Genomic DNA, 27,930 nt, shown 5'->3' on the forward strand with positions numbered 1-27,930 from the left:
ATTTTTGTTTTGCTTTTAATATGGTGTCATTCTAGTTAATCATCAGTTAAGAAACCGGTTCATACAGGGTCGGCATTTGTTTGTTTAGGGGGTCATAAAGTAGTGGCTAAAATTTCAGCACGAGGGTGTTTGGTTGCCGCAAAGTGAATCTCCAGATTTACTACTAAATATAATCATAACGACCAACCCAAGGGGAGGGGCGAGGTCTATATTGAAGGGGAGGGGCTTATACCAGAAAAGGAGGGGCTGGGGTTAGCCCCCTTGCGAGCCGAGGCGTAGATGAAAGGATATTCACAAACAAGAACATTGTTTCATATTGACAGTGCAGAAGATTCACAAACAAGTTGAGTCAAGTCAGTCGTTTATTTTTGCATGGGTATTAACTTGATCCATAAGCATCTGCAATAAATACACAAATAAGCACAAAGAAACTTAAAACATGCATAATGCTCATGCTCTCGAATCCAAATAGGGCAGAGCACATCTGAAAAGCAAAAAAGGCCTTTTGGTTCCACGTATTGCATGAATACCACAACTACAGCAGGGAGACTGACTGACAGTGTTGGGAATGTTTCTGTAGACACCACTGGGAAGAAACATCAGAAGACAGAAAACCTCACTTGCACACAATGACAATGCACACCTGACTTTTCCAAAACACCTCCTACACAGCAAAGTGATGAGAATGACTTCAGAATCTAAAAGCAGCTCGTTACAGTGAAAAGACATCCACAGGCGGTGAGGGAACAGCAGCGTTTTTTTTTTTTTTGGATTGGCCACTTTGAAGCCTGTTCTTGCGTTACTTTTGCTCCCGCCGCCAGATGATCACCATGCCCGTGGAGTCAGCGGAGGCCAGCAGACTCTCATCGCAGTTGAAGCTAACGTCGAGCACGGGGCCGCCGTGACCTTGCAACTTGTTGACGATGGCCTTGGTGTTACGTTCCACGTCAAAGAAGTACACGCAGGCATCCTCACTTCCCGTCACTGTCGACAAAAAATGTCGCCATTTGCCGCAGAGTGCTGTTGTGTGCTCTGTTTGTATTGCTGCTTCACGTGTAAGAGGCATTTCAGCTAACTGAAGGTTCATTCCACTGTGCAAATTTTAATTATTTATGTTAGCATTACGTTTTCTGACTTTTCTTATTAACCGATAACTAATTACTTAACGGATTTGATGAATATTTTGGTGTTTCGATAAACAATTTCTTTTGCTTTTATCTGTGTGTTCGCTTTTACGTTAAACTTGGGACAACTGGGAGTGACTCATGGCTTGAAGCAAGCACACTTCGCCTTTTATTTGGAGCAAGAGGGTAAGAACAGGTCGTGTGTTTAAAGTAAACAACCAGAGCCAATTTGCTCTTTGTTGCCTTTCTTCTGTTAAAGCCACATATGATCGGTCAAGATGCGTGATGCCGTCTCTGTGTCGACGGTAAGCAGATAGGGAAACGGGGCGTAATGAGCGCACAAACTGGAGTGGCAAGAAAACGTCAAATTTGGACCCATTGTTAATGATAGCAGAGAGGGCGAAGGCAGAGCTCAGACTTTACAAAAGGTATACTTTCTGTCAGATAGGTTCCACAAACAACCTCCATTTGGTTAAGTACGTGCATCAATTGCAACTGCAGTACTACACAAAATGATTCCACCCTTTTGATGCAGTTTTGTTTTTGTAGCACTCAAGTTGTGCTAACAAAAACAATAACAAAAGCAATAAAAAAATATAGTATCAAAAACAATATTAAAAAAAAATGGATGACAAGTGCTGAATATTAGATCACAATAAAGAAATAGAATTAACAAATAAAAATCATACAAACAAAAAGGTTTGGAAAGTACTGAAAAGCAGGTCAACTTACCGACACAGGCGCCTTGTCTGAAAGACATTAGAGGGCAGAAGATGCTGTGAACGAGCTCTGAGCCATGCTGGATGGGAAAGCTTCTCTTCAGCTGCAGCCCACCTTCGTTGTCCATAACCCTGAAAACGTGACACGGGTTATGAGATCAAAAACAATGAAAGGCAGTGTTACATGATGCTTGTGTGTGTGCGTGCGCCAAGCAAACAGACCTGTAGAGCAGCAGCTTATTGACGCAGGCATTGACCAGCAAGGAGGGGTCTCGTGCCTCTCGGCTGATCCACGAGCGAGCAGAAATGCTGCAGATGGAGCTGCCTTCGCTCACCACCAGACGCTTCGCTTTGGTCAGCTTCCCTGCGTCGGGGCGGTCGAGGAAGAGATGGTGTGGATAAACAAATGGTCAACACAAGAATTGACACAGGCGGTGGGTAACTCCTTTCTTCACTCAGGACAAGGACAACCATAACCCATTTTTGAGAGTCATTAAAGACGCTCTAAGCCACAAGGGGCCAGTAGTATATTTTTTACATTTCCACAAAAGAGGTCAAACTCTATCTGGTCCTCTGAGATGATGACAACAGCTGGGACGGTACCTGTGGCCATGTCGAAGAGGAAGGAAAAGATGCTGCCTCTGTCGTCGCCTGCCCAGAGAATCCTCCCTGGAGAGTCAAAGGACAGTGACAGCACGCGGCCAGTGAGCTTGCTGGAGCCACCCTTCACCTTCTTGCCCGTGGAGATGTTTACCACCTGCAGATGATGCTTACTGTTGCCCACCTGTTAAAAACAAGTCAGGAGACAATCCTGATAGTTTACACAGCAAAAAAAATAAAAAATAATGCACATAAGGGTAATCCTCCCTCTCATCTTGCTTGCAGAGTTAATTATGCTATTGTACAACGCGCGGCGAGTGGGGTGCAATATCCCTAGAGCAGTAGTTCTTTCATTTTTATCGTTAAGTGCCTCCTAAAAAAATGCTTGGCTCTCCACGCACCAACATCATGACAACCGTTTTTTTTTGTGATTAACTGCAACAAAAATTTGGGACTCAAACAAATCCTATGAAAGTTAAACTCTGTAAATTACTAAATTGGTAATCAAAAGTGTTGTCAATTAATGTGATAACAGATTAGCTGTCTACTCGTGAATCGATTGTTGCACCTCTACAGTATACAAAACATTAGCTGTGCAAGAAGAGGAGATTGTGAGAAAACCAAGATAACCATTTCACTAACTGGATGAGACGAAGCAACCGTGTATCAAATTAAGACTCACAACAGTGAGGTTGTTATTCATCGGCTGGAAAGTGCAGCAGAGTAGCTCGCTGGATTCCGGGTCTCGGACTTCTCGGATGCACCGGCCATCCTCGGTGTTCCAGATCCGCAGGGTCCCGTCGAGCGACGTCGACACAATGACATCGTTGCTGAGGGACCAAGCAAAGTCTGTGACGGGGCCTCCGTGGCCTTTCAGAATCACCTTAACGGTGGGCGGAGGCGGGGACAGGGTCATGATGGACAGGGTGCCGTCCAGCGAGCAGCAAGCCAGGAGGTGCTTGTCGTCGTTGGCAAACTGCAATCGTGGTACTGCAATGAGGCAGGATGACGGAATGAGAGGATGCTCTTGTTCAACATAAGGTTTTGGTCAGGCCCGTTTTAGTTTATAGCTTGCACAGTATAATGGACAAAAATAGAGGCGCGAGTTCACATTTGGTTAGTCATTTGGAATTGGCTCAGGTTTGCAGCGCCAGCCAGTGAGCAAAAAAGCAGTCTGCTGCAAAGTATCTTCAAAGGGTGTTGCAACCAAAGAGAGTAGCGTGACCAACTTTATCAACATTTAAAAGGGAGACGATTGATCGTTACACTTTTAGTTTCAGGAGAAATAAAGCATTTTGCAAAGGAAGAAAAAAAAATCTAAAAAGTAAAAAAAGAAAAATTAAGATACAGTATATCGGCTAACCCTGGCTCAAGACGAAACACCTATTACATAATCAACAAAATGTGCCTACCTGCAGAATCCACATGTTGGTCAAATATGTGGTGCATTCCAGCAAAGGCGTAATTTTCACTCAAAGTCGTGTCCCCAGCCATGGCTCGACTCGCTTCTGCCACCGAGGTTGGTACCAAACTGCCCGGAGGCCTGCAGAGTCCAACGACAACTGGTTTACAACTGGGTTGTCAGTAGAGCAGCGTGTAACACATTAGTCTATTTGCACTGCAATCAAAGTCAACAACCAAGAGGCAATTATCAATCCTTGCTGAGGTGACAACTGAAGGATTAGCTGCATTAGCAGTATCACAATAAGATCAAATGCAATTTCCAAATTGCAATCACAATATTAGGGGGAAATACCTTTCGTCGTAGACAGCTCTGTTCATCTGGGCCTGCAGCTGGTAAGAGCCTCTACTGATGGACCGCCGGTGGCCACGAGCCCCTTGGGTGCGGGGGTCCTCCTCAAAGTCCTGCTCATGATGAAAGGGAGACAAGAGTTGTCAGACTGCAAATAAGATTTTTTTTTTTTTTGATTCATCACAAGTGAACAACAGCACTAAAACACCAAAATCACATAACAACAGTAGCTTGACTTACAAGCCTATTTTGATCTGTGAGCAAGCTCACGGTTTTGTAGATGTCAAAGATATATTCACCATCCAAATTCATGAGAAAAGTATCACTGTATTGTATAACATTACAGAATTGAATGGAATAAACTGATCTTGACAGAGTGTCTTTTCGTTCACTTTTTCTCTGGGCTTGACAAATAATTTAAGCATTTCTGTCACACTGAGCAGTGCGTAGCGAGGGTGACAGACATGATCAACGTGCATTACCACAGTTGGCCAGCAGGGTCGATATTTTTACTGTACCTTCGAGCAAATTACACGCGCAGCCCTAACCATGTTGAATGTGTGCCTTGTAAGCTTTTTGGCTCCAATTTTCCTGCCTGTAAAACTGGGAAGAGGCCACTTCAGACTCCGACATTATGATAACTGTTGTCTGACCAAGGCTGGGTGTGGTTATTAACAGCAACTGTGGTATTGAGCTGTGCTGATTGACTGGCGCTGTTAGGTAAGTCAAGAAGAAGTCAATTTTTCAAGAAGAGTTCTGACCTCCATGCGGTCCAGTGTGGTGCGGGAACTGCGCACACTGCTAGCTCTGAAGCTACTCTGCTCGGACAGCGGCCCGTAGCGTAGAGCCAGCAACTGACTACGCAGCCTCAGATACTGCCTGCGCAGCCCCGGCTCAAAGCCGCACTTGGCGTTCTCTCGGAGTAGCTGGCTGCGGCGGCGGATGTACTGAGTTCGGAACTGTGGGAAGGTGGGCGTGCGGTAAGCATTGTACCTGGAGCAGGGCAAAAAAGGTGATGAATGAGTAATGAGGAATGGAAAGCCATTTCAGCAAGTACTCTATATTCTTCATATCCATCTTAAGCTCTATGGACTAGCACACTCATTTTACACCCGAGTAGAATGTATCTGTCTCTCACTAATAGTGCTAGCGCCACTTACTTTTGGCTTCCCTGTCTCATTTGTAAACGTACAAGCCGAAACATGTCAGGTAATTCAACCTAAATATCTTGTTTGTGATAAAATAACCAGTTAAATAATAGTCAAAAACTAATTGTAGCTGTCTTGGATCACAGTTCAATATCTAGGATTCTGTTGCACATGTCTGCAAATGAAATGTGAGTATCTGACAGAAAAGCCTAAAGCATGCCTATACAGCCCAAACAAAAGCCTATATGGATCAATTGCAAGAGTGTCATTTGATTTAAGCAAAATTATTTTGCAGATGTGTGATGAGGCAAAATTGAATAACAAAGAGCTACACTTATTAAAAGTGTTTACACCAAGTGTGTGGAGTGGATAAGTTGAATATGAAGGGTATGGAATATTTTTCCATAGGATGAGTTGTTTGATGACTACCAAAATGTACCGCTGGTCTCACCTTGCGTCCACTGCCAAAACCTGCTGCCAAACCGCTGCCATTAGACAAAAAAAGCACAGTAGGCGAAGAGCAAGTCGCTGCCAGGGCAGGACCTACACAAACACACCTTTTGAAGAGAAGAAACGAGGCTCTTATTCAAGTGCACACCTAAAATAAACATACATAAGTACGTGAAACGGCCACGCGATTTTACTTGTATCAAGCTCTACGACCACTAGGCCAGCATTGAAAGCATTTCTTCTGTCAATTTGACACCGACAGATAAACAGCGACATCTAAAAAGCTAATACAATAGTCATGTTTTAGCTTGTTTGTTCTCGATTGTGGTTCGATGCTAACACGGCTAAGCTAGCAACTAGCAGACGAGCCACTCAATGATGACACACACACACACGATAGTTCAACTCGATTGCTTCACTTGAACTAAGGGGCGCGCTGCTTGTTAGTATATACAGATTGGTAAAGATTTACTTGACTGGACATAGCAAAGAAATATGTTAGAAAGCGACGCACTGTCTTAGCTTTTCTCCATCGTCGCGCTTCCGGGTTAGTCACGTGACCGGGCAGTCACAGGAGGGTCATACCCGGATGAAGACGTTTCCCACAAATGTTTTATTCGTGACCCCTGGCATGTTTTAGTTTTAGTTTTGGTGATAGGCTGTCCGTGGGGGACAAGCAAAATTATATTTGTTCAACAAATATATTTGTTCATATATCTTGTTGAATGTGTATTGCAGTAACATTAAATAATTTAAAATAATCGTATTTTCCTATCTAGGCGGCTCGGTGGCGCACTGGGTAGCACGTCCGCCTCACAGTTAGGAGGGTGCGGGTTCGATTCCACCTCCGGCCCTCCCTGTGTGGAGTTTGCATGTTCTCCCCGGGCCCGCGTGGGTTTTCTCCGGGCACTCCGGTTTCTTCCCACATTCCAAAAACATGCTTGGTAGGCCGATTGAAGACTCCAAATTGTCCCTAGGTGTGAGTGTGAGTGCGATTGGTTGTCTGTCTCTGTGTGCCCTGCGATTGGCTGGCAACCAGTTCAGGGTGTCCCCCGCCTACTGCCCGATGACGGCTGGGATAGGCTCCAGCACGCCCGCGACCCCCGTGGGGACTAAGCGGTTCAGAAAATGGATGGATGGATGGTATTTTCCTATCATTGCAGATAAATACTCATACAAGTCATGATCAGTGTTTTCGCATAGATCAGGGGGCCCAAATTTTTTCTGAAAAAAACAAATACAGAAAAATAGAAAGATGCATGGGTCACTTTGAAATGTTTTGACTTTAACTTATTAAACATGGTAGAACCAATCAAGCAAGCAATAATTAACATGGTTTTTAACTATATACATAATACTTATAGGCATTTTTGGAAAATGCCTACTGCTAAAGTGATGAGGCAGATTGGGGGTGGTTGGGAGTGGCCTGAATCTCATCTTGTTGATAAAGCAGATTGGGGGCGGTTGGGAGCGGCCTGAATCTGATCTTCACTTTCTTTCAGAACCAAATCAAATCCGTAGTAAACTGATGAGACTTGAGATTAGAATCCTTAGTGTGATATTTTCACACCTTGATACCAAACAGTTAGCGGATCAAACCATTTTAGTTTCTGAAACTAAATTATCTTGACTCCCAAGTCCAAAAATGTTGTCACTTTCTTACGTCTCAAGTTAAGTCATGTGACTCAAGTCCCCTCAATTGTGCTACTTCCTGTCCTATTTATGAAAGGGTGTGTTTTGATATTGACATGCCTCGAACAATAGATGCACTGACAGTTCCAGTGGCTTGACGTATGACAAGGTCAGCTGGGCGGTTTTGCCTGGCTCAGCACAGAGGTGCAGAGCCGCAGGACGCGGCGCTCAGCTGACGGGGCTCTTTGCTTGTTTAGCGCCGCTTTTTCTCGAAGGGGCCCCGCCGGCCCAGCTATTCAGCCACACCGACCATAAATGACCGCGTGGAACAGCACGTTTAGCACCGCATTCTGAACAAAACAGCATCGACTCTGGAGCACAGCCAAAATGCCAGGAACGAAAGGTGAGCAAACATACGGTAACGTCCACAAACTCGCAGCACGTCGTCCAGTTTTATTAACGGTAACCGTCAATGTTTTTAGGTAACAAGTCGGACAAGAAGTCAACTACCAAGGTGGGAAAATGGTTACTAGTGTACATATCTGTAACATTGTCTTGTCTTCTTCTTTCTTCACAAAATTTTCTGATGTGTCCATGTTTCCGCAGCAACCTCAGAGTCCTAAAGAGCAGCCGAAGAAAGGTGATCAGAAAGGAGATGACAACAAGAAGCAAGGAGGTAAGCATTTATATGCAGCACAAGACATTGGGGCCGCAGCTATCAAATATTTTTAGAAGCGATTATTCCATCAACTATTCCATCGATTAATCGATAAAAATGTAATTTACAGAATGTACGTACGTGTAAAATATCTTTTACTATCACTGTCCGTTAACAGATTATTACGAAGATTAGAATGAGGCAATATTTTTAACTGAGTGCTACTCTAGTGCTTATTTATGTGACACTTATAGCTGCCTGCAAATCATTATTTTTTTCACAGTAGATAAAACTGTTTTCTTTTCTCCATTATCTCCGCATCTTTTCAGAAAATGCTCACCATTGTTTTTCGAAAAGTTAAAACAGATATTTGAAAATATCTTCAAGGGATTCGACACAAAGATGGAAACAACACAAATGGCAGAATGTTGAGCGGCTGAAAACAGGATTTGGAATTGTATTAGTTAAACAATGCTTCTAAAGCAGTGAATCTTTCAGTTTGTTAGGCTGTCTCTAGTGGTAAGCGAAAGAATTACTTATTTAAATACAATTAATAATACGAGTGTGAAACAATTTTTGTTAAGTGCCCAGTGAAGCTATCTGTCCGTGTTTCATCCCCTCGCAGGACAGCCGAAGGGAGAGAAGCAGTAACTTCCAGGCCTTTGTGAAGATGGCACTGGAGACGTTGCTGGGCTCCTGCCGTCGCAAACACGGGGGTCCTCGGAGCAGGCAGGGCTAAGCCGAGTTCACCGCCCCCGAGCCGGATTGTTGGGTGGCCTTCCAACACGACATTTGCTCATTTCTCTCTCACAGAGAAGGAAAATCAAACGGATTCCAGATGTCTCTCCCTTTCCCATGTTCTCAGCCTTTATCTGTGACCACACTGTCCACCCAACATGCTGGATGCTTGTACTCCAGTCCCCCCCCCAAAAAAAAAAAATCATTGCTCAGAGCAAGACCCCATTTTGTCACCCTTTCCCAACTCATCCTCAGTATGGACTGTTTAACAGTCTATACATTTTTCTTGTAAATAATTATTCAAATAAACAACTCTTTCTTACATGAATTGAATGTGACTATTGATACTTTTTATAGCAGGAACCTCTTTCACCCATCTGCTTTGGCTTTGGGTTCATCCATCCATTATTCAAACCATTTTATCCTCACAAGGAATGCGGGTGGACTTTTTTCACCATTGGAAGTTTTCCTTTTCTTTTTAAAATAAATATAGGTCCATAAAAAAACAATAGTGTTTAGATTTCAAAATGGTTTTGTGGCTGCTGGTGTATGATGTAAATGGCTCTGAATGTTTAAAGTTGCCGACCCGTTCAACAAACACCACTTGACAGTGTAACAGGTTTCATGTAAAATTTTATAAAACGATTATCACAGGTGGATCCGTTCATTCACATTCATAGGGAAAAAATATATTCATTGAAATCGGCTGCTGAAGTGAGCAGTGAATGCTCAATTTTCTGCAGTGGGGTTCATTCACATAGACTTTTGACACACGCTGTGCAAGACTTGGGCAAATAGAGCCCACACTCTCTAATATAACACTTTGCTTGCACTTACAATTTAATCATTGAATGTCACAACTACACAAAGAATATATATTAGCAGTCAGACATTTTTTTCAGGTAATCACATGGTATAAAGTCATCGGAATCTGTGGTTGAGGAGAAATACACAAGACAAATGGTATAATCATCTCTACAAAAGCCTCTGTTAAAATCAATATTGAGAGGAATAAATTAAACACTATGCTGATTCCAAACGTCAATAGTAATTGCAAAATCAAATGACTTTTACCCCTCAAAATGCATTTGCTGGTTGACATTCGAAATCTAAAAATTCAGAAAGAAAACAACAGACATGATTATCCATTGGTTGCCAAGCGTCACGATCGTTGCCAAATATTACTGTTTAGTCACTTTTGCTTTACATAATTAACATGAAGTGAGAGTTTTAAGAAAAGTGACATTTTTTTCCCAAAGTGTGGTTTGAACTTGGCAGTACAACATGATACTGATTGATGGGCACACCTCAGCAGTCTTGCACAAAATGAAACTAATATCGTGTTTTATTTAGTAACACTTGATCACAACTAAGGTAGAGTGCCCACAAGTTTATGACAGATGATTGACAGCTCATAAATCACACCTGTCTATTATTGGTTGTTTTTCCTCTGGTGTGCTGGTTAACTGCAAATCTAAATTAGAGGCCAGAGAACGCTGTTGTTTTCTTTTTTTACAGATCATTTGACTCTTTTAACAAATATGACAAAAAGTGTTGTATTTTTTTGTTACCTCAAACTCCCCTTCTATAGTCATCTTGGGCTTAGGGCAACCACCTATAACTAATAAGTAATACGTGACAAATGAAATGAATATTTGAATATTATTTGTGCTCTATTAATCCTTATGAAAATTCACCGTTTGACACGTGCTCATTTGAAAGAGTGACGTTGGTTTAGAAATCTTTTTCCCCATAGATGCTCACTGTTGTTTAAATGGGAACCGCTGAACATACGGACATTGTACAATATCTGTTGATCATCATCAGGGAAAATACAAAGTATGATTATGAATCACTAGAGGTGATCGGAAAGCTCATCTGGCGCAGAGATAACAAGTCAACCCCCAGAGAGAACAAGCCGATCCCCGCCACGGTGATCGCTATTGATTGTGACTCGCAGGGAGACATCAGTAAATGCTGTCACAACATGAGCACTCGGAAAAAAACAAGATGGCGTCCATAGAAAAAGAGAAAGGAGAGTGGTGAGGATATCAAAAGGAGTCCTCAGCAGGCTGGGATGACACATGAAGCAAACACCAAATGGTGCCAACCTGGCGATCGATTGCTTCTTTGACAGTCACAGGGAAGAGAACGCTCATTATTGCTGCTTCTTTTGCCCGTTCTCCAATCTAGAGAACGAGGCGGTACAATATCCAGCATCCAAATGTGATCCAGTGGCTTGTCCAGCTCAGCTCTGACCACTTCTGAATGGTGTGATGGCTTATGTCATCCTGTAGGGAGGGGGCAATTTTATTTTTTGGCTCTCATGTCGCAAATCTAGACCATACTTAGAGAACTACCCATATACAATAGCTACATATGGGCCATTCCAACAAATTGGTGCTATCTCAAAATAAACTTCAATTTCTACTCGAACTCGGTATTGGCGCATCTTAAGGAACTTTGTTTTTTTTTTTTGGTCAGTTTTGTTTTACTGAAAATTCTGATTTGAATAACACCACTAAAAGTGAAAAACGTGAATTTTAGCATATGATTGGTAAAACATGAAATATTGCCTCGTTAAATTTATGCAACATTGTACCTTAGCACAGTACAGCGACAAAATGCTATTTTAAATATAAACAAACAATACAAAAAATATTTGGATGACAGGATTGTTCCAAAATTTTAACCCTTTGATTCATAGTTAAAATTATATCACACAAATAAATAAATAAATGGACTTGCTTTTGGCCTTCCCACGGACTGCAGAGGATCTAAATAATACAACTTCCTGTGGACCATGTGACTGATTGGGTAGGTTGGCCCATATGAATTCAAATATATGAAGCTCACCTCATCTTCTTCCATGTAGTCCACACTGGAATTGAACACTGAACCCAGATACGTCAAATGGACTATTGCCAGAGCGCTGAATGCTACGTTGATCATGTAAACCCAAAATACCTGCAGAGGTTAAGGCAACACCGTGAGTTCATGTAGGAAGAATTTTGTTTGCAGGGATCCCTCTTCTCCCTTTCTGATTCTCAGGATTTGTCAAAGCAATCCTGCATAACAGCTTTTCTTTTCCCTTCTGGGCATCCTGCCAGACACACTAACTCTAAATTATATCACTTGACAAGGCCCGGAAGACCGTTGAGTCTGCTACATTTTAACTGGTGCAGATGTAGTTTCCTTGATAATTAAAGCACAAAATCTTCCACATTAGTTTACGGGGAGAAATTGATATTTTGCTTCACTTGACATTCACCTTAATCTTACCCTTTGCAAAATATAGATCTTGCACAAATCTCTTTGTTGATGCTTATGCTAGCATCATTTCTGCACACACAACTAATACATCCTCTAACCATAGACATCCGCAATCACTTCACAATTCGAAACAATTGCTCTATTTAAAGAGTCTCCTTTAACTGACCCTCTGTGAGCGGTACACATTGAACAATGTTTTTATTAATGTGCCACTGCAAAGGTTTCTAATATGGGCTTACGTCACCATTTTATACCTCAACTTGAATAACTACTAGTTGTTGGACGAGCTCCATGTTTGACACTGACAATGTTTTTACATTAGAGCTTATTATATTTAGCAGGTCTACCTTCCAAAGGTTTCAAACGCTTTATTGCCATTTCCACTTGAAGTTTACTGTCAAACCAAACATCAAATATAGAATTACACCCCGTGTATTTTAAACAACCACATAACTTTGCCAACCACAAAACAGTAAAAAGTAATATCAGCCATATCTAGCAGAGGTCTAACAGAGAGCAAGGATGCAAGACTCAGCAAACTGTTCATGCACAGTAAACAAAGAGCCGTAGAGAGAAAAGAGAAATAAAAAAAAGAGACAGGTACATCACCTTTTTGTTCTGGTGGGTGCAGTTCGGCTGACATTTCTTGGACAGAACACAGCCATTGAAAATGGCTGCCAGTCTCTTTCGCAGCACTGACGCAAAAACAGAGCAGGGCCGAGGCATTAACATAAAGAGCTTGAGCGATGACAAATAAATGATTGTACCGCAGTGCACAGAAATGGAGCCTAATGGCGGCTGCAATCAGCCATTACTGCAAAGTTAAGAGTGGAAAGGAGACATTAGAGCAGAAGTGTCAAACTCATTTGAGTTCAGGGGTCACATTTAGCCCAATTTGTTCTCAAGTGGGCAGGACTAATTTGTTTCACACCCTCAACTGACTCATCACGACAGACAAACCCAAATGGGCATGATTCAGAAAGAGGCTGCTTGGTATGTAATTTGTATACATACAAATACATAAAGTTGAGGCAATTAGATTAATAATTTCAGAAACTCATTTAAGCGGTAAGTGGGCATTTACCGTAATTTCCGGACTATAAGCCGCGACTTTTTTCCAAAATTTTGAACCCTGCGGCTTATAGTCAGGTGCGGCTTATATACGATTTTTTTCATGATTTTTGTGATGACTTGATCACTTTTATACACTCGCAAAAAGGCTGTGGACCACTGTTGTGCGGTATCTTGAAGAACAAAACAACAACAAAAATACTATTTTGAAACACTACTATGGCCGCTGCTTATTCTGGCTGTGTTGCTTGTGACTATTATGAGCTTTAGTAGGAATACACGCTAGGTGACCTGCGTCAAAAGGCTCTAAACCCTTTTTCATTCTTCTGACATTGTCCTCACCAAAAACAAGTTGTAATGAATGTGAACTTTTAATGCATTTTATTCAGAAGGTTACTTTGAACCCTGAGGCTTAAATGGCGGCGCGGTATATTTATGGATTTTTACGGCTTTCTGTGTACTGTCTTTCTTTGTAAAAAAACTCATGTGCACGTGCGGCTTATAGTCCGGTGCGGCTTATGTAAGAAAAAAACTAAAATATCCCTGAATTTTAGCTGGTGCGGCTTATAGTCGGGTGCGGCTTATAGTCCAGAAATTACGGTAGTAAGTTTGTTATAGCCACTTGGTTATTTGGTCAAATTAAATCAGTAGTCAAAAATCCATACATAAACCAAACAACGAAGCGGACTGAAGCTTATACTGTCTACCATTTTCACATAATATCAAACTATCAGACTAGTACTAGTTATCAGTGTGCCCTTTAGTGGACAAAATGTGGATGTGTACTCTTATTGAGAGATTGCAATCTGTTCTGGCCAATTCAGGCCGTATGTCTGACATCCTTGTATTTGATAGACTCTCACCGTGCTCAGTGTAGGTGATGAAGCCCAGGGACAGGAGCACGGCACCTAAATGGAAACTCAACCCCTATCAGGCACAACCATAAGTCAATTTAATCAATCCAATATTAATTAATAATTTTTTAAATAATATATGGAGGGTTAGTCTGAATGCTTTGTCACTCACGTGCAGAAGGGCACTGGCTGCGTATGTCACCATGACGGCAGAGAAAGTCCCAAATTTGAGAGCACTTTGAAATACGTCTACAAAACAAAACTGGCAGTTATTTTTTTTTTTTAGACTTGCTTACAATACGACATACAGATATACGAACGCTATATGGTGGCAGTGAACTCAACTCAGTTCACTTCACAACACAAAGCAGTTTGACAGAAGGAGGAAATCTTCAAAAAGAGGCTTCAAGCTTGTTAAAAGCAACATGACAAGACTTCTCCGAATTGACTTTCTGTCAAAATGCCGAGTCCCGTAGGAATAGTCACTCCAACCTGAGAAAAAACGCAGAATGTGTCTTCAAAGCACGATCGCCTGCCCACACGTAGCAAATATTTGGCTTTTGGTGATGTGTACCGATGAGCATTCGTACTGCAAATGCATCGCATACACGTGATCTAAATTCACATATGAAAGAGGCCTGGGTCAATTTTGGGACAAAAAAAAAAATGGAATTGTAGTCTGTGAACGCATGAAAAAGTAAGCTACAAATAGGGGCAAAAAACGGAATTGAACATAGCTACTGACTGATAAGCATAATAATCTAACAAACATAAAGAGGAGCCGTGATGAATTCATATTCCATTGTCGCATATGAACATTCCAACTCACAGGTGTGAAGAAAGCGTGACATGGGCAGATTCCATGATGTGACCACCTCCACCATCGAGCGAGGAAACTCGATATTTAGCGGCTTTGACACCGTCAGATCCCTACAAAGCAAAAGTGTCTTTTAATGTGTGGACTATAGGAGCCCGTGCCGCCCATTACGATGCTTTCATTTACGGACCATTTGAGGTTTTCTTTCTCCTCGCTGAAGCCGGCTCCGGCCAGAGTGGCCGTGGTCTCGCTCAAAAAAGCAACAAAATAGTTGCTGAAATGGAAAGACAGCGTGTTCTCGTAAGCCAACAACCACCTAGGGGGAAAAAAAAAGATTTTTTATTTTTCTGGGCTCCCTTAAAATCTATAAAAGGTCATCGCTGTCAATTGAGAAAACTTTCTTGGACTCGCGCATGCACCACATCCAATGCACTTAGCATCCTACCAAAAGTGCAAATGTGGCATTTATTTGGACATGGGACATTCCAGATATTACATTTGCATATTCAGTACATGGTAATCATTACATGTTCAATTTTAACAAGTACTTTTTTTTTTCTAGCTAATATTGCGTAATTAGTTTTAAATATTTAAGCGCAATGTTCCAACTGTACAGTGACTTGCAAAAGTATCAACATTTATTTTTAATGAATACATAATGCTATAATTTAATGTTGCTCATTGTAAATCTGATCAATGTCATGCAACATGTGCTGTGTAAATGCACAATCCAACAACGTACTTACTTAGCCAGTGAACCTCTAAGAAGAAACAGAACAAACGAGAAGGTTTTCAGTTTTATTAAACAGTCAAACCAAAAATAAGCATGCTTTGAAATGCTCACATTAATAAAAAAAAACTCCTTACCTTGTTTTTCTTCTCTTTTTACTATGAAAAGACCAAAAGTAAGCAGATGCATGATGATTTAGAACGAGAAATCAGAGTGCAAATCCACATGTGGCCTCCGTATTGCACTCACCTCCTTAGCAGCTTGTCTCCGTAGATAGGAATGAAATAGGGGAAGAGGTAGGGTGCCACGCAGTTGGAGAGAACCAAGCAGATCTGACTTTTCACCCAGCTTAAAGACACTTTGAACAACCATGAAAGGCTCTGAGGATTGAAAAAAAAAAAGATAGTGAAGTGCAACTTTTCCATTTCTACTGAGTGGATATTGCATTGCACGTACCATCTTCCGTCCTTCTAAAGCCTCTTTGTAGCTATTGAAGCTGATCCACGGCCCGAAGATGACTGTTCCCACATAGTAAATGTAACCCATGAATTCGATGGGAGAAGGTACCCCGGTCAAGACGCCTCTGTCCAGATCGAAGGCCAGCGAGACGGCTTTCATGGCCACCACCATCTGTGAACCTGGAATAACACGGCCGATACTTGGAACGGGCCTTGAATAATTAATGCATGAAAGGACAGGCGGCTGTGCTACTTACCTCTCATCTTGTGCCAGTTGGTGGTATCCATCATGTGAAGTTCTCTGCTCAAATCAAGCATAATTATTAGTTGTTGTAAAGTTTTGAGTGAATTTTAGGTTCAACTTAAAATTTCACCCATAAAAGGTACGTTATATGAAAGTAGGGCGAAATGATTCTGAAAGATAATTGCAAGTCTAATAGGCAATTATTTTTTTCAGCTTCATACATATATTTTTAACAGAAACAACTAATAAATGAATCCGTGTTCCAATAAAAAAAAAAAAAAAAAAATCTGATTTTTCATACTGTACATAAATATTGGTTGATTGATGTTCCCATCAACCAAATAAATCATACAGAGCAAACATGACATTACAGTCGGGGTTTCTTCTTAGCGCTTCTTATGACAACTTTACAAAATTCTACAAAATAAGTGTGGCGTAAACATAAATGAGTCAGAAGTGCGATTACAATAATATTGCAAACAAATCTGTTGCTTTATCACTCGTCATCTCTCATAAAACAATATGTGGATATTTGCACGTCAACACAAAAATAGACACTATATTAAAAAAAAAACAGCTTACGACTGGGCAAAATGAAGCACAGGTTTTGTGAATTGCAGCCTCTGCGATTTGAAAACTGCCTTCTAAGTCAATTTTGATATGATGAGATAAGCAGGTAAGAAAAGGAATGAATGAACAAATCAATGTTAAAGAGTATATCAAAGGCTGATGTTCTTACCCCAGCATCAGATAGATAAGCACAGTGATAGAGAGAAAGGTGCCTCGCATGGTCGAATGGCGACACAGGAAGAGGAAGAGGTAGCAGAGGAGGCTCAGGAGGACCACCCAGATCATGTGAAGCTCGAAGAACAGGTAGAGAACATAGAATCCTCCTGCCACTGTGGCCAGATGCTTCAAAACGGACGGAAAGCCTTACCACAGAAAAGGAGACGGAGATGACCACCCGGGGTACGCCGGGACTGACGGGACACACAAAAAAAACTCACTCAACATCCAGAGAAGGCGACACAGCAGGCAGATCAACAGCAGCTGCCACACCTGCTCGAGGCCCTGCTGGGCTGTTGGCAGCAGGCAGCCATGAGTGAGCTCCTGGAAGAACTTCTGGCGGCTGAACGTGCCCATCGCTGCCAGTCTGAAATGCCAGAGGACAGTTTAGAATATCTTACACGTTACAATGAACCCCTACATATTCACCATTCACCAATCCCACATATGTGCAGCTACCCAACATTTTAGTATCAAGTATCTATATTGAAAATTAAATTGAATAGTGTGGGGACTTGGCTAACAGCATACAATTTGTGCAAAGTCTTTTGGGGGAAGAAAAGAGTTACTCAGAGGCACCGTGGTCATATTGACTCATCAATTTCAAGTTATGATTGAAATCCAATTACTATTAAAGTCATCTGGGAACATTTTTGTCCAAGTCAGGACAGTAGTCCAGAATGAAATGGCTCTATACAGTACGAATGCTATGACACAGACATGGCATGCCAAAGTGGGTTACTTAAACGCATCGCTGTGCACGGGAGTGCAGGGCTCGCTGTGGCTCCGCAATGCAGTGGACCGGAGGGACTAGTTGACTCACAGCTGCTCCGCGCGCGACCTCCACCGACACAACACATGCAAGAGGACGTCCAATAAACGCCGTCACCCAAAGCGCGTTGTGACAATTCGTCTTGGTGAAGACCAAGGTAACCCCAACCACTCGGTTTGATTTTATATTTGAGCGTCGATCCCCAGCCCCCACGCCAACAATGTGACACCGCGCGCTCATCAGTGTGTGTTCCGAAAATAAGCCCACCTTTCGCCGAGCGGCAGCTTTGAGCTTCTTCCTGTTTTACAGTCACTTTGCCACGCGTGTTTTTCTGTTCACTGGGTCCAAATGATGCTCAGAACTCGATGACGCGCAGCATCAGCACCAAGCCGTCCACATAATCCACAGAGGAAGCGTCAGCCAATCGGCAAGCTAGCCTGCAAATGATGGCCAATCAGAACAGTGAATGACAGATGTTTCAACCAATTACATCTCGCGCGCATGCGATCTGGAGCCTTACGACCAATGCGGTGCAGACAGCGGATCAGGAAACGCTCATCTGTACGTGGGAGCTGTGAGAAAATACATCATTAAATCAAATTACCAATAGAATTCAATAAAATTACAATAAAAACGTGGTTCATATAGACACATAATTATGATCCACAATCTTTACTTTTCTCAATGAATGGGGTAAATATAAGAATTTATGATGCGGTGTAATTCTACACATCTGGAGATTACAACTACAGTCCAATAATGATGCATCCATTCATTTTCCCTTACCAAGAACATAATGCAAATTTTCTGTCTTGAAATACAGGTACGTTTCAAACGCCGGCAGCAAACTTCATGGAAAGAGGCTACCATTAAGTCGTATTGGTTTCCTTGCAGTGGAAGGAAAGCATCAGTTGGTGGCGCTACTGTACCATTTAATTGGTTTGCCAACTGCCAGTTAACCCCACAGAAGAAAAGGAACAAGGACAAGGCATCAACAAAAAGCATGTCGTTTTGTGCTTGCATGTTTGTCAGATGTTTTTTTTTTTACAGTACATCAACATTATTGATTGCAATTTGCTTATGAATAAAACATGTACAAAAACCAAATTTCAGTGTTTTTGAGTGAAAATGAAGCAGCCATTTTAATAAATTTAAGTAAGCCGTCAAGACTAATTTTATTTCAAATTATTTATTATAACTAGATAATAGTTCTTATTACCAAGGGGTGAAAACTGAGCGGAATCATTTACCATGTAACAGGTTGCAAATACTGACTAAAAATGCAATTTGATTCAGTGGCTGATGACAAACAGATTTATTAGCAGTGTCACATAGAGCAGCATTAAACTATACTAGGAATGGATTGTGACATTTGCCAGGCACAATCCCAAAATTTGAGCTTAGTTTTGAAAAGTTTCAGTTAGAGAACAATTTGTAGATCATAAGCAGTTGGTCCTTGATCTTCCGGCTCCTCATTTGCCACATCTGGAGGGACATCTGGTAAGATCTCCAGTGGTTCCGTTTTGACAACAATGTTATTTGGGACATCCGTTCCCTTGCTCAAAATATAGTCATAGTTTCTTTGAACCTTGAAAAATGCTGAGGTGAGGCACTGTGCAGAAAACATCCGGAGTGCCGGTGGCAGCTTTGGAGGTGGATGTACGGGAGCTTCCATGGAGGCTCCATATTTTGTATGTAACGTATGAATGGGAAAGGGAGGAGGTGGCATTTCAGAAAAAAACTCCAGCTCCATGTTTGAAGTTGATGCTTGGGGTTCACTGATTTGCTTAACAGCATTTTTTAGCAGGGGGATGAAAGCCCAGGCCGTTTGAAAGTTATCGAGCTGCTCCACAACCTCACTCGGTTCAAGGTCGCAACCTGACTCTGTGGCGGGAGAATCTTCGTCGGACTCGCTCGTGATGACCGGCGTAGCCACCAACGGCGCGCGTCTGTGAAGTTGACAGAACAGCACGCCGCACGTCTGGCACTTTCTGACGTCTCTCATGTGGAGCAGTTTGTGGCGCTTCAAGAGTTGGCAGTCACCGAATGTTCGATCACAAATGTTGCATGGAAAAATGGGCTCGTCTGGCTCCGCCAAAACTTTGGTGGGCATCTCCTCCTGAACATCGCCACTATGAGGAGATCTTTGTCCTTCATGCTCAAGTTTATGTCTGACCAGCTGTGTGACCGTGGAGAAGTTTTCATTGCACAGCTCACACAGATAAACGCCCGATGGTGCAACGATGTGCTTGAGGAGCACCACAGGGCTGGATTTTTCAGATTTCAACAAGGGAGACGGAGTTTTCATGTCACTCTTGGTCTCCTTGGTTGATGCTTCTCCTGTCTGCAAAACACACAAACAAATTAAGAACCTGAATGATGGTCCTGGTTCCAGTTGATTCCTGGGTATCGATGCCCAAGCCAACTTGTGTCACTTGTATTTGGACATTGTACCATTGCACATTGTGTGGTCTGGGCGTCTTGTGAAGGTTGAATTCTAATCATTTCGAGGGAGGGCTGCTGAATCACAGGGTCTTCATCTTTGATCAGCGCTTCCTTGGACTCGTCTGTGGCGCCTTGGTTGTCTTGGTGACCCCAGTGCCATTTTCCATGTCCTCTAACAATCCTTTGAAAATATTGCAAAGAAGATTACATCACATTACAGATTAATCAGACGATTAATTTAAAAATATATATACGGGTAATGAAAAAAAAAAATTCCATCCACCCATCACATCAATATACCAACATTTTGTTATCGGTACAAGTACCAAAATCTATTCTGAAACGTATTAATACTTTTCATTGCAATCGTCAAATCTCTGGTGATTCCACATAAAGCAAACAAATGTGCCTGCTCAGGGGCTTTTTATATTTTTAACTTTTAAGTGAAATGTTATTTAACTCAAATAGAATACATTTTAATTGTATCATTAAGTAGTTATTTTTCTTTTCTTACATAAAAGTGCAGTGTTAATATTGTAACAGTGCATACAATTGACTTTTTATCAACACTTCAGCCTTCTATATTGCTGCATTTTAAAATTGGTTAATAAAAAGATACAGTAAGTATTTTTTCAAGGTGGTACTTTGTGTGTAACTTTTGCATCTGACTTGGCGTCTTCATTGAATGCATGCATGTTTTCAAACTGTAGGAAGATGCTGGACAACACAGAAAACCCATTCAAGCAGAAGCAAAGTCAAAATCGAGCCTCTTCTATTGATTTATCCATTTTCTAAAACGTTTATCCTCACTAAAATATAAGAAATCTACTTTTGATGCGTTAATATCAGTGTTACACCATTGCTTTGGTGCCCTTTCATATTGTAAGAAAACTACCATGATTCCTGTAAGTTGTCGTAAAAAACCGTTTTAATCAATCAATAAGACAACGTTAAGGCAAAATGGGTTTTTGTGACAGTGTACATAACGCATCTGTGATGCTGTAACAAGAGTTAGCTCATGTTTAAAGTTTAGCATGAATAAACACACGGCTCAAACGTCGCAAGTAACGCTGGAAATAAATATGTCAAACAAGCGCAAGATGATTTTGAGTTAAGTAGTGGAATTCGCTTGCCTTCTGCTTTGGCTCCTGGGTCGCGAGCTGCTATTCACGTTTGTAAACACTGAAGGTACAAAGTCGGGATTGTTCGGGTCCATGGACGGTTCCCCTACAAACACATCCGCATTGTTTAAAAAGCACTTTTAGGGTGATAAACAAGCAAGAAAGTCTCTACATATGAACAGTATTGAGCTTTACCTGATATGAAATGAGCGCCACAAATGCGAGCATTTTCTTTGAGCTCCTCCGCGCTGCCATTCACTTGCTGGAGTACTTTGAGCCACAAACGCCGCCGCTTAGCCTGAAACGCTCGGTATTCCGTTGGTAATCTGTAGAATTTGAGTTTGCCACCAGAAGTATGCCTATTTGGACAAGCCAGTACGCAACAAGCGTACATTTTACTTGAAAAGCAGTTTAGCTTCGGACGAGGAAATGTGGAGTTGAAATAGCCTGTCGGCTTCCGTTGCCGAGCAGCGCGCGTTAGCACCGGAAGTTAGCGTCAGCTAATGTTAGCTGGGAACGAGACGAGTCTAACGACTAGCAATCCAAATTTGCGGTGCAGTAATTCTGTTTCGATAATGACAAAAGTATTGCTATAAGTCAACGTGTGTTACGATGACTAAACAATACACCCCTTCTTATTCGTTTTTGAAACTTGATGGTCCGAGGCTGAGCCAGGCCCCCTCGAATGAGTCGCTTTTTTTGCCCTGCCCACATCGGCCATAATATTAGGTACACCTAAAATGAATATCGTTTGGCGCTAGTGGCAAAAATAGAAACGTTTTCGACCACCATAGATGACCCAAAACAAAAATCTGGTCGATATAGAAGAAAAGACATAACACTTATTAATGCATATTTGACATATAACTACAAAAACTGAAAGTAAACAAAAGAAAATGGCGTATATTTGGGGTAAAAAAAAAAAAAGTGAAAAGCTGAACAAATTTTAGAGATGAATAACGTTATTAATATTTGTTACGTAGGGTTAGAGTTAAGTAATTTATTATATTATTTAATTAATAAAATATAATTACAAAATTTAAAATTATGCATCTGTAGAGGTTCAGTAGAAAATCACATTATCAGATCAAATTAATATTTTATGTATATATATATATATATATATATATATATATATATATATATATATATATATATATATATATATATATACATAAAATATTTATGTATATATATATATATATATATATATATATATATATATATATATATATATATATATATATATATATATATATATTCATTTGGCAAAACCTGCAAAACGACAAACAATTGTAAAATCGGACTGTAACAATATGAAATAAAAGCTACAATATTTTATATATATATATCAAAAGTCACATCTGTTGTTGATAGAATGCCTAATTCCATCCTAGGGGGCGACAGAAGCCATAAATTGCAGCGTAGTTGTTGAAATAAAAAAAATAAAAAAGTAACTTGTTACTGAAAGCACTATAAAAAAAAACCAATTACATACTATAGAAAGCCGATGGATAAGATGCTCATAAATGAGCTTTTCTTTCGTCAAAGGCAACAGAAAATGAAACCGAACTTTCCCCTTCACTCTATTGCTGGATTCAGTGCCTGTATGTGACTAGTAGATGGCGCTGGTGTTCAGTGTCAACATGCTCAAGGGTTTCTAAATACAGCAATGCATAATTTATGAATTGGACATTGTTCTCTAACGACATCTCATTATGCTGCATTGGCATAAACTGTTTGTTCTTCTTGATGACTTTCTTGCAAATATCTCTCAATAGAATTCAAAACTCAGCCAAGCCAAGTTTTGCTTTTTTTTATTATACCAATGTTCTGGATAAATTAAACAACAGCAAAAAATACACATGCGGTTATAGTCAAATTTCGTTTGTGGTTCCATTTATTTTCAGCACAGTTGTGTCTTTCACAAAAATATCGTATTTAATGAATTCCAGTCTGTTCAGAGCAGTTATTTGTGAACACATACTCGACCTAGAGCGCTCTAAGATGGAGATGCTGTTTTCCTCCCTCAAGGTGACACCTCCATCTGCACCCTCCCTGGTGTTGCCAATCCCCTCCTTTTTTCTCCTATGCGAGGTGGGATCTGATGCTTCTCCGCCTCAATCCCACATGTGGTCTGCGAGTAACGCACATCAATCTCTGCTCTTGCGTGATGCAGATTGGGACGAATGAACCTGAACAAAATGAAATAAGACACTGGCTGTATAATATGACAATCTGCACACTCTACTCACCCCTTCATTTATTTATTTTTCACTGTTGAAGGATGCTGGTTCTATTCGACTGCACTGAATCTCCATCTTAATTAGACTTTTCTTCACCCCCACAACTAATGTTATTCTGGGTGGGACAAAATAGATACAAGCGTGTGATGGAGTACATGAAAAACTGGGGCAGCAAAATTGTACTAATGGTTCATATTGAGGTCCCGCATTGCCAGCTGTTTTATCATTCAAGGACCATGCAATATTGTGTTCTGGGAAATCATGTTGACCATAGCTACCAAAAGAAAGAGAAGCCTCTCCTCTTTCACCAAAATAAGTTTGCACCTCATCATTTATTAATCAGTAGTAGAACATGGGTTGGTTTCACCAAAAATATTGGTTTCTGCCCAAAAAGCAGAGAAAGGTACCGTGTTTTTTTGCAAAGAAATAAGTCAGGCACAACAGTGACTTTGAATCTACTATGTTTTGTATTTGTGACACCTCAAACTATAAAACAACAAAATCAATACTAAAAATGGGCTTGTGGTGTGCTGCGAAGATTGTCGCAGTCCGGCGCACCACACTCTGACACATCCAAAGTAAGTGGGTGCATTGTAAGATGTCATCAATAAATAAAAAAAATCTTGGGAAAATACTTGCCATTTTGTGAACTTACTACAAAAATGATATTGGGTAGCCAGGACATATTTTGTTTCATTTACCATGTGAGTGTAAGGCACATCTTGTACAGTTCGTAGGGTCAAATGTCAGATTTCCTTTCACACCAAAAGATTTTTGGTTCATGTTCAGACTGAAATTTAGTTTTGGAAAATATTGTGAGTTTTGAGAGAATGTAGAATTGAATTGAAATATCTAATATTCCTAAAATACCTCTCACTCCGGTAAACTCTGGCAGCCAAAAGAGAATTTCCTACCTTTTCTTTCCCGATAACAATTTTCTCCCAAGGACTCAGACTCATCAAGATTTGTCTTTTCACTTTTCATGGACTTGAGTGAAGCGAAAGTAATCCATGAAAGTCCTTCATATAATTGTTCATTTCTTACAAAAGATGTGAAACCTGTAGATTTATACAATACATTGCTTCTTTTCACCCTAACCACAGAAGGTCATCCCCATGTTTTTTTTTTCTTCATAAATTCATAAATGACACTGGCTCACCTTCATCGTTGCTGTTTGTCCTTTCTTCTAGGCAAATCAGCTGCTTTGTGGAATATTGTCAACTTCAACAAGTCTGCAGCGTGGAGCAGAAGTTTGTCAGCAACAACAACAACAATATAAATGAGAAATTCATTGCTAGCACGTGCAAATAGATGGAAAAAAAATCCTGCACTGTCTCAAATTTTAGGAGCAAAATGACACCATAACATAGTCTGAAGCCCTGACCTTGTTTTTGATCAACACTTAGGCTACACTTCTACTGGTATGTTTTGATGTTGGTAATCATAGTTGCACAAGGGGAGCTGTCTTCCCCGCCACTAAAGATGGGCGTGGCGCCGCTTGCCGACACCATGCCGTGACGCCGACAGCCTCCCATAAAGTATCAGTCTCAACTCCGTCTCAAAGCGGGAGCCTCGTTGCTGACTTGACGACCCCCGCTATCACGTCCGCTCCTGCCGAGGCTTTAGCGGGCACAAGCAATTACACATTCATTTCAGCCAGACAGGCTCCCATCCCCCTCGCACCTCCGTTCTCCGCTCTCTCCTTGTTATGTCCCTGCAATGTCTGCCCTCCTGATATCACACATATCTCAACACACATGCAACCCTTAACCCTCACATTTTTAGCCTCCTTTCACACTTTGCAGCACATCAACACGGGGTTCAGAGAAATACTCAAAGGACAGACAAAGCGGGAGTGAGAACGAGGAGGCCAAAGGGGCGAAGATGAGAGAAAAGCTGGAGGGAGATACAATGTGTGAAATGTAAGGAAAGCGTAGCGTGGGTTGAGTGGGAGCCTGGCTAATGATATATTGATTTGGTTAAGCCCAGGGCAAATAAGTAGGCGTGCGTGGGAGGAGAAGAGTCGTAGCTTGCAGATGTTCTAAAACACCTGGCCGGGATACGTTGGCGTTGTTGTGCACTCAACGAGAAGCACTTCAGAAACCCCCAAGTGACACAAAAAAAAACATGTTTGGAACAATTAGGAATCAGTGGTTCGCACTCATTATGTACGCCTGCGCAAGCTAATGATCCACACAAGAAATGCAAACGCTAGGTTCGTTTACTATATATTATTTTGTGGATTTTACTTTGTGCATTTGACTGAGCAGTGCATGTTTGTTGTTGTTTTTTAATGGTTGAAGATAATAGCTCAGGTGTAAGCCACAGTTCAGAGCTAATTTGGAACAATAACAAAGATTCAGGATATTAAAACAGCCATTTGAAGATACGGGGTCTTGGGGGATCAACTTAGATCAAATCAAGAAGACGGCAGAGAGCGAATGGAGAGTTTTGCGTCTTGCTGCTTGTGCGTCAAGGTGTGATTTACTGTGCACAACCTTGTATGTACACTTGAGTCCTTTTGGGCAAGCACTGTATTGATTCATAAATGCGGTGCTCTGTTAATGATACACTTTATTGATTTGACAGATCAGCGGAGATAAATGTGATGCGCTGAGAATTGTTTTGGAGGGTTGTGACACATGGGAGCTAGTCTGAGATGATGAAATTCTCTATTTCCATTTTGAGTCTCTGTTTGTTTAATATTTCTCATGTTGTTTTTACAAATCTGTCTGCACATAATCATAGCGAGCCAAGAAAGCCAAGCTAGAGGGAAAAAAAACATGCTTATGTTGGCTTAATGTAGCAAATCTGTCTACGTTGACAATACTATTAAACACCTCATGTTCATTTTGTGCAGATAAAGCAACAGATGACAAGCGAGCAAAATTGCAATTAATTGCATTTATTGAATATTTCCCTATGCTGCTGGAGGATGCACCTGAGGGCTGCTGTGGTTAATTCAATTATATGGAAATGAAGATGTCACAGTGAAGAGAGTGTCACAGCCAAGCGTGGCCAAATGTATCAGGGCACTCTCACTCAGCCTCTTCTATAATCCTTGTCTTTTGGAAAGCTCAATGCAATTCCTTTTTATCTTATTCCAACTTGCTACACCTTAAACATGATTCCAAAATTCTACCGTCATCACTTTTTGGGATCTTTTATCTCAAGTATCTTCATTTCCTTTTCATATGCTTGTCACTAGTAGTAGATAGTCGTCATCTCAATTCAGTCAGGTTATTGCACAATTTTCAGCTGATCTATAGCATTTGAAAAAACATTCTTTTCTTTCTTTCTTTTTTAATTTGAACAAGACTTCGTTCAACGGCCACAACATTTTGCACTCATCTGCAGCTCATTAGGAAAAACAAGGCACAGAGTGAGATGTGGAAATCATTTTCTTACTGTACCCCTAAGTGTTTGTCTCTCGGCTCCCCTTTACCTTTTTTTATTACAAGTCCAAGACAAAGGCTTTAAAAAATAAATAAATAAACATCTTCCACATCCCCTCAAAACTCCCAGCAAAAGTCATCCTTCCTAACTTTGTTGCGCTGCCGCATCAACCCCCCCCCCCCATCTTAAATCCTGCACCTTATAGTCAAGCCGTATCTTCTCTTAGTCCACTCCTAGCCTTCCCTTTTTTCTTTCTCCCATTTATCCACGGGCTCGTTCTTAAAGCACCTTAGTTCTGCTTTGAGGCAAGCTCATCGCTTCCACTGTGAAATGGCTTTCAGCCGCACAGCCACTCTGCCAGAATGTGAATGAAGCCACGGCAATGGCCCTCTTCTCACTAACTCATTCACAAGCTATGACATGATAGATAGATACAACACCCAAACTGTAACCAAAAATAATCCAAAACATCGCATTGCAGTCCATTCTGAACAGTACGTGCAACCTATCCCTCTATGTGGTTAATAAATAATGAGAAGGATGTTAAGATTCTGCCAGTATTCCCACCATCTGCCTCTCGAAAGCAAAGGAAGCCTCTCTGGGAAAAAAGTGTCTGTTTTCACTTTTTTTTTTTAACAAGCGCTTTCATCTTCCCCAGCCCATTACATTGTCCTGATCCTTCGCTTCTTGATCCTTGACAGTCCCTGCTGGGACTGCTTTACCTTCTTTTAGTCATGTATGCAGAACACTTACACACTACAAATGGATGTAACAACCCCGAGCGCTTCCTTGTCTTTCACATCAGATGCTTGAGTTGAATGAAAAGTGCATCTGGGATGGATTACAGTACATGTGTTGTTATTTTATCGGGAAACAGATAATCAGCACCCATCTG

The 27,930-nt window shown here is 41.1% G+C and overlaps 3 protein-coding genes and 2 long non-coding RNA genes across 6 annotated transcripts; 1 reads left to right on the forward strand and 4 right to left on the reverse strand.

The window, feature by feature from the left end:
- Positions 1–344: 344 nt before the first annotated feature.
- On the reverse strand, positions 345–6,392 carry wdr13 (WD repeat domain 13). The gene is made up of 10 exons (XM_049753071.1): positions 6,309–6,392; positions 5,796–5,901; positions 4,958–5,189; positions 4,200–4,309; positions 3,856–3,986; positions 3,126–3,433; positions 2,447–2,627; positions 2,066–2,207; positions 1,857–1,975; positions 345–984 (listed from the first exon to the last, which is right to left on the reverse strand). Exons 2-10 carry the CDS (start codon positions 5,834–5,836, stop codon positions 800–802), a joined length of 1,449 nt encoding a protein of 482 aa, XP_049609028.1. The 5' UTR covers positions 5,837–5,901; positions 6,309–6,392; the 3' UTR covers positions 345–799.
- On the forward strand, positions 5,947–9,150 carry LOC125988192 (uncharacterized). Its single transcript, XR_007488241.1, has 5 exons — positions 5,947–5,961; positions 7,684–7,829; positions 7,909–7,940; positions 8,033–8,102; positions 8,710–9,150. It is a non-coding gene; the product is annotated as an uncharacterized lncRNA (long non-coding RNA).
- Positions 9,151–9,438: 288 nt separating this feature from the next.
- Positions 9,439–18,255, reverse strand: LOC125988189 (protein-serine O-palmitoleoyltransferase porcupine). Of its 2 annotated transcripts, none has more exons than XM_049753072.1 (15): positions 18,095–18,255; positions 17,277–17,422; positions 17,009–17,201; positions 16,283–16,326; positions 16,024–16,205; positions 15,817–15,947; positions 15,705–15,725; positions 15,584–15,598; positions 15,028–15,153; positions 14,850–14,950; positions 14,193–14,269; positions 14,030–14,093; positions 12,705–12,790; positions 11,679–11,789; positions 9,439–11,113 (listed from the first exon to the last, which is right to left on the reverse strand). In XM_049753072.1, the coding sequence occupies exons 2-15, from the start codon at positions 17,410–17,412 to the stop codon at positions 11,012–11,014; spliced, it is 1,389 nt and encodes a 462-aa protein (XP_049609029.1). In that variant the 5' UTR covers positions 17,413–17,422; positions 18,095–18,255; the 3' UTR covers positions 9,439–11,011. The 2 variants fall into 2 exon arrangements, with proteins under 2 accessions (XP_049609029.1, XP_049609030.1); XM_049753073.2 differs by having other exon boundaries at positions 17,009–17,249; positions 17,329–17,422; positions 18,095–18,243.
- A 745-nt stretch (positions 18,256–19,000) lies between these two features.
- LOC125988190 (uncharacterized) lies at positions 19,001–22,090 on the reverse strand. The gene is made up of 4 exons (XM_049753074.2): positions 21,589–22,090; positions 21,406–21,499; positions 20,282–20,453; positions 19,001–20,171 (listed from the first exon to the last, which is right to left on the reverse strand). The coding sequence occupies exons 1-4, from the start codon at positions 21,785–21,787 to the stop codon at positions 19,248–19,250; spliced, it is 1,389 nt and encodes a 462-aa protein (XP_049609031.1). The 5' UTR covers positions 21,788–22,090; the 3' UTR covers positions 19,001–19,247.
- A 1,135-nt stretch (positions 22,091–23,225) lies between these two features.
- LOC125988214 (uncharacterized) lies at positions 23,226–27,207 on the reverse strand. Its single transcript, XR_007488256.2, has 3 exons — positions 24,799–27,207; positions 23,649–23,754; positions 23,226–23,588 (listed from the first exon to the last, which is right to left on the reverse strand). It is a non-coding gene; the product is annotated as an uncharacterized lncRNA (long non-coding RNA).
- Positions 27,208–27,930: the final 723 nt, after the last annotated feature.

The sequence above is a fragment of the Syngnathus scovelli genome, chromosome 2 (assembly GCF_024217435.2).
Source record: "Syngnathus scovelli strain Florida chromosome 2, RoL_Ssco_1.2, whole genome shotgun sequence".
Taxonomy (NCBI): Eukaryota; Metazoa; Chordata; class Actinopteri; order Syngnathiformes; family Syngnathidae; genus Syngnathus; species Syngnathus scovelli.

What these genes read in the sequence shown, in the direction of transcription:
- LOC125988189 (XM_049753072.1), bottom strand. Translation starts at nt 17,412, where the DNA reads ATGGGCACGTTCAGCCGCCAGAAGTTCTTCCAGGAGCTCACTCATGGC. An exon ending in CTTTAGAAGGACGGAAGATG is followed by an intron (nt 15,948 to 16,023) that starts GTACGTGCAATG and finishes TTCAATCCTCAG; the next exon opens with AGCCTTTCATGGTTGTTCAA. An exon ending in GTCACGCTTTCTTCACACCT is followed by an intron (nt 14,270 to 14,849) that starts GTGAGTTGGAAT and finishes TTTGTTTTGTAG; the next exon opens with ACGTATTTCAAAGTGCTCTC.
- LOC125988190 (XM_049753074.2), bottom strand. Translation starts at nt 21,787, where the DNA reads ATGTACGCTTGTTGCGTACTGGCTTGTCCAAATAGGCATACTTCTGGT. An exon ending in CCCAGGAGCCAAAGCAGAAG is followed by an intron (nt 20,454 to 21,405) that starts GCAAGCGAATTC and finishes ATATTTTCAAAG; the next exon opens with GATTGTTAGAGGACATGGAA. An exon ending in AGACCACACAATGTGCAATG is followed by an intron (nt 20,172 to 20,281) that starts GTACAATGTCCA and finishes TGTGTTTTGCAG; the next exon opens with ACAGGAGAAGCATCAACCAA.
- wdr13 (XM_049753071.1), bottom strand. Translation starts at nt 5,836, where the DNA reads ATGGCAGCGGTTTGGCAGCAGGTTTTGGCAGTGGACGCAAG. An exon ending in GTTTTGGCAGTGGACGCAAG is followed by an intron (nt 5,190 to 5,795) that starts GTGAGACCAGCG and finishes GCCCTGCTCCAG; the next exon opens with GTACAATGCTTACCGCACGC. An exon ending in AGAGCTGTCTACGACGAAAG is followed by an intron (nt 3,987 to 4,199) that starts GTATTTCCCCCT and finishes TGGACTCTGCAG; the next exon opens with GCCTCCGGGCAGTTTGGTAC.